Below are 6,000 nucleotides of genomic sequence, written 5' to 3'. Positions count from 1 at the left end.
GTTGACAGTGGGGAATTGACTAAGGGAAATGCCATTGAATGTTAAGGAGTGATGGTAAGATAAATGGAGATGGTCATTACCTGACATTTGTGCAATGTGAAATGTAATTTGCCACTTCTTAGCCCAAGCATTGATATTGCTCAGGTCTTGCTGCACTTGTACACAGGCTGCTTCAGTATCTGCGGAGTCATGAATGGTGCTGAACATTGTGCAATCATCAGCGAGTTTCACCACTTCTGACCTTGTGGAAAATGGTCTTGAGGGAGCAGCTGAAGTTGGTTGGGCTTAGGAGACTACCCTGAAGAATCCCTGGAGCAGGGATGACTGACTTCCAAAAAATATCATCTTGTGTGAGTATGTCTTTCATCAATGTATAGCTAATATATTCCTATTAGCTTCACTTTCCTGTCACCCCTTGCTCAACACTTCATGTCCTTGCTGTGTAAAAATTAACTCAGATTCAAGATATGCGATGGCCCAGCCTCTATTGCTGACTAAGAGATTTCTAAACAGTAAAGACTTTGAGAGAAATTATTCCTCCTGTTCTCTATTTTATATGGGAGCCTTGGCACCTCTATATTCCGCAAAAATGGTAACATCTCTAACATCTACCCTGTCAAGCTGCCTCAGGATCTTTGTTCCATTCAATAACATCTTTTCTCATTCTTCTAAATTCTGATAAATAGAGTCAATCTTTCTTCATAAGAAAACAACCACTTCATCCCCAGAATCAGCCCAATGAGCCTTCTCTGAGACTGCTGACAATGTCCTTCCTTAAGTAAGATGACCATAACTATACACAGTGCTCAGGATTTGGTCTGGTACAGTTGTAGCAAGTTGAAACCAAGCAACCCTCAGGCAGGGCATCACTTGCCCAGTGTGTCTGTGATCAATGGAAATCTCTGAACGGGAGCGAGAGCTATTGTTGAAGGAAACACACATTTTGAAAGCAGTGCAGCTGACTTCAGGCTTCTGTGAAGTTTGATTGTATTACTGGCAGAATGGGATACGCAATAAAATCAGTTTAAGATAAAAATTAAAGCTGTCATATTATTATTAGCAATAATATTTATTAGCAACATTAAGAATTGTTATATGAAAAATGTAAATTAGTCCGAGTGACTGGCATTACTCAGTTTGTGGTGAGTAGATTCATGGTCACTACTGAATTCATAAACCAGAGACTAGCTAAAGATCTGGAAACATAGCTGTACATCACAGCACAGCAACTCCAAAGAATCTAATAAAATGATTATAACACAAGATGAGGGCATTCAGTCCCTTATATCTCTGGCTTTCTGCAACAGCAACACAAGGAGTCTTAGTTCCATGGCCCCTCATTGATTTTCTTCAGATACTTACCCATTTCCCTTTTCCCATCCATGGTGGACGTGCCTCTATCACTTTCTCAGTGGATTCCAGGCCCAAATTACTTGCAGCTTAAGAGTTTTCCTCACATTGTTGTTACTGTTTTGGGCAATCACCTTTAATTGGTGGTCTGGGGAGACCTGTGGCGTCCCCTACCTCTGCACCAGGGGCCAACTTGGTTCAAGTCTCACCTGCTCCAGAGGTGTGTCATAACATCTCTGAACAGGATGATTTAAAATAGTGAAATTAGCATCCGGTTACTCTCGATCTTTCCACCAATGGGAACAGTTTCTCCCTCTCTATCAAATCCCTTCTGGGGAAGGGTCCAGACCTGAAACGTCAGTTTTACTGCTCCTCTGGTGCTGCTTGGCCTGCTGTGTTCAACCAGCTTCACGCCGTGTTATCTCGGATTCTCCAGCATCTGCAGTTCCTATTACCCCAGGACACACTATTTCTGGATCTAACAGTGAAATGGGTGTGAATTAACCACACTGTAGTGAAGGGGGGGGGTCTCTAGGGAAGAGAGGAAGATTATAAACAGCCGTTTCCCTACTGTTGTACAGAACCTGTATAAATATGACTCCCGCTGCACAGGAAAGGCAGATGAAAGTAATTTCCGTTATAGTGCGCGGGAAACATTACCATCTCCAGCTGGCAGCCTGGAATTCCCAGGCCCTGAACCTCAGCTCCGCCCCCCGAGACCGTGACCCCGCCCCCACAGCCCTCTGCTCCGCCCCCGAGGTTTCTTCCCCCAGCACCATGCCTCCGTCCTCGTGACCTCGTCCCCGCCCCCACAGCCCTATGCTCCGCCCCTGGGGCCATTTACCCCCCAAAGAACCAAGTCTCCGTCCTCGTGACTTCGTCCCCGCCCCCACAGCCTTCTGCTCCGCCCCTGGGACTTCTTCACCCCATGGACCATGTCTCCGTCCTCGTGACCTCGACCCCGCCCCCAGAGCCCACAGCATGCTGTTCTTGTCCCCACCCCCAAAGTGCTCTGGCCCCGCTCCCCCAGCCGGCCGCCTGCAGTCACCGCCGCCGGAGTCTGCGCAGCCTTTGGCCCCGACCTCACAGCCCTGTCCCCGCCGCAGCTGCCGATAGACCCCTCCAAAATCCTTAGCCCCGCCCCCACCTCCATGTCCTTCTCCCACACAGCCGAAATACTATCGTCGCGGTGTGACGTCACCATGCCCACTTGCGCATGCGCTCGGCGGAAGCGTGGAGTTTGTGTTGGTTTTAGGAAAATATTAATAAAAATAAATATGGGACAAAGGCAAGGCCAAGGTATTGTGATCAGTTACACAACAGATTCTAAAGAAATCAGGATAATTAATGAATATGATTAGAACTATTCATGGAGTTAAATCTGGAAAAGAAGAGAAAAAACTCGAGAAAAAGAGAAATAGAAGAAAAGGAACGGACTGAGCAGAGGATCTTCAGCTGAACCGACCTACTCCACTGCATCTTGGATTTATGTCTGTACATTAATATCCTACCCATACTTGTATTTTATATGCAAACCTGGTATTTATAATGATGTATTTAATGTTTTCCCAATATATTAATGTTTTATCAAAAAGATAATAAAGAGATTATTTGATGAGTTCAGTCACAGTTTTGCGATTCCATTTGACTTTTGCCGGTTTATGTTTGCCCCTTCCATCCATCACACGTTCTGTGAAACTCGATTTCAGCCGTGTAAACTTCATATATTTCTCTTCCATGTTTATATGCAAGAATTAGTGGCCCCCTACAGGCAGACCAAATGGGCCTGAGATAGACAATATTGAAATGACACACATTTTATTTAGAACCACTTAACTTGGGAAATATGCAGCGTGGATACACATCTTGAAAGCTGAGTACAGGATTAAGGATAGGATTCTTGGCAGCGTGGAGGAACAGAGGGATCTTGGTGTGCAGATACATAGATCCCTTAAAATGGCCACCCAAGTGGACAAGGTTGTTAAGAAAGCATATGGTGTTTTGGCTTTCATTAACAGGGGGATTGAGTTTAAGAGTCGTGAGATCTTGTTGCAGCTCTATAAAACTTTGGTTAGACCGCACTTGGAATACTGCATCCAGTTCTGGGCGCCCTATTATAGGAAAGATGTGGATGCTTTGGAGAGGGTTCAGAGGAGGTTTACCAGGATGCTGCCTAGACTGGAGGGCTTATCTTATGAAGAGAGGTTGACTGAGCTCGGTCTCTTTTCATTGGAGAAAAGGAGGAGGAGAGGGGACCTAATTGAGGTATACAAGATAATGAGAGGCATAGATAGAGTTGATAGCCAGAGACTATTTCCCAGGGCAGAAATGGCTAGCACGAGGGGTCATAGTTTTAAGCTGTTTGGAGGAAAGTATAGAGGGGATGTCAGAGGCAGGTTCTTTACGCAGAGAGTTGTGGGAGCATGGAATGCGTTGCCAGCAGCAGTTGTGGAAGCAAGGTCATTGGGGTCATTTAAGAGACTGCTGGACATGTATATGGTCACAGAAATTTGAGGGTGCATACATGAGGATCAATGGTCGGCACAACATTGTGGGCTGAAGGGCCTGTTCTGTGCTGTACTGTTCTATGTTCTATGTTCTATCTGAGCCCCAGTTTAATACAGGTGGCTATTGAATGGGAGTCTGAAAGGGATAATACTGAGGAGGGTCATTAGCACCATCCAATGTGTTAATGTCCTGTGGACTTGTGGGTAAAACAGCTTAGAATTTCTAAGGCTGTAAGACTCAATATCTGATCCTCCTCAAAGTCTACAAATTATGTCTGTCATAATAATGTAAGCTGTAACTAGTTGATAATTGGCATTAAACTTTTTTTTTAAACTGCATGACTCTGTTCTAGTTAGACCAGCAAGTAAAAGGGACAACTAGGGGCCAGTTAGACTAATGTTGGTCATCGGCAAATTCACTATTAAAGACGTGGTAACAGCACGTGTACAAAATCGTAAAATAATTAAGCAGAGACAACAAGGAAAGACAAAAAGAAAATTGTGTGTGATAAATCTGTGAGGAATTAAGGTGTAACTTGCTAGTTGGGTAAATAAGAGTGAATCAATGGACATAATGGATATTTTGCTACATCCTTTTCTTACCCATTCTATCCCTCTCAAACAAACAGGCACAGACACAATGTGGATCTGTCCAATGAAAGCACCTTTATTACTGATGCTGATTTATAGATGAGATTTTTTTTAAAATAAATGCACACAAGTAGGAATTTGCTTCTCTGCAAAAAGTTATTGAGAACAATCAGCAAAGATTTCATTTGTAATTCAGTTCTTGGAATCCAGGAGGTCTTCCATTTCAAGTACATTTACCAATATGTTTATTCCAAAAGAAAGAAAGAAAGCTGAGAACTCCCAGGGTGGAAGAGGATCTGCTGAGGAAAGTTGGTTACCATCGAACCTATTGTTTCACTCATGGCTACAAGAGTTCTCCCTAATATGGCATTGCCATGTACAAAGGAAGACGGAGACAACAAGCCCAAGCTTGGAACTTGAAGGTCACAGCCAAGTCATCTATACAGGTTTATATACAGTTACTTGAGTTAAATCACTCCAGAGTGCAAGACAGAACTTAATTTCTATTCAGCAGGCAGTGCTTTTTAAAATATTACTTAATCTACAATTATATCACTTCAGATCAGAAGACCAGCTTCATTCTTCCAGATGGTTGTGGAATATCCCAGCCTCCCAGCGCTGTGCCAATGTACTCTGGCGTCGAGTTACTCGGGTAGATTCCAGCACCTGGAGCCAAAAAACTGAGAGTCAGCAAGGTAAAATAGAGAATTCAAAACAACACCCATTCCCATTTTCTTGCTTCCCACTTCCCAGCACTTAATGGACTACTCTCAGGGAATATCAAACACCTGGCTTACACTCAACATACAAAGCCACCAAAATGAATAGATAAACTTCCTAGCACAGGGTGGGCAATTGGAAGGGCTACAGTGAGAGGGTGGGGAGTTGGATGGGTTACAGTGTTTGTGAAAGGGTGGGGAATTGGATGGGTTACAGTGTGTATAAAAGGGGACTGGGATTGGATGAGGGCTTGTGCTTGTATGTGTTTTTGGGGTAGTGTGGGAATAGTTGGGTGGTTTGCAGTGGGTGAGCTTTTCATGACTAAGGCAGTTAATGTTCAGTCTTGGCTGGCCCACCTTGGCTTAAAAGGCATGTTTAGCAAATGCATTGATCCAGGAAGCAGATTGCAGATGTCACAGGGGCAGCCTGTGCCAAGGTGGTCTGTTTAGAAGGCCTACCTCTCTGCATCTTCATCCCAGATGTATTTCAAGTGGTTAGGCCCAGCAGTCTCCCCCCTCACAAACTCTCACCTTCCCATTTAGTGCCCAGGCCACCTCCATGGCTTTTATTGCCACCTCCATGCTAACTACATTGCCCAGTGTGCCCTGGAGAGCCACTTAACAATGACAGCAAGTGTTGAAATACTGGGGGAAAACAACCATTCAGAAACCTGCTGTCAAAAAGATGATCATTCCTATAACCCTGAAGAAGTATTAGACACGGGGCAGTTGACCATCAGTGCCAGAAGATTATCAATTTCACTCCTCCTTATCGTGTCCAAATAAATATACAGACACTGAAGAAGAGATCACAGAAAAGAACAACTGATCAC

At 44.2% G+C, this 6,000-nt stretch overlaps 1 protein-coding gene across 2 annotated transcripts in view; it reads right to left on the bottom strand.

Moving 5' to 3' along the window:
• Positions 1-4,500: 4,500 nt before the first annotated feature.
• The window catches only part of LOC125466052 (A-kinase anchor protein 2-like), a 78,943-nt gene continuing 77,443 nt past the window's right edge, over positions 4,501-6,000 (bottom strand). For both annotated transcript variants that reach the window (XM_059638528.1, XM_059638529.1), the window contains one exon: positions 4,501-5,114. In XM_059638528.1, coding sequence (XP_059494511.1) covers positions 5,025-5,114 — 90 coding nt within the window. In that variant the 3' untranslated portion in view covers positions 4,501-5,024. The remainder of the gene's footprint in view (positions 5,115-6,000) is intronic.

This window comes from Stegostoma tigrinum, chromosome 30 (assembly GCF_030684315.1).
Source record: "Stegostoma tigrinum isolate sSteTig4 chromosome 30, sSteTig4.hap1, whole genome shotgun sequence".
Classification (NCBI taxonomy): Eukaryota; Metazoa; Chordata; class Chondrichthyes; order Orectolobiformes; family Stegostomatidae; genus Stegostoma; species Stegostoma tigrinum.
Note: the sequence above shows the minus strand (reverse complement) of the source record. Positions and strands in the feature narration are given on the sequence as shown.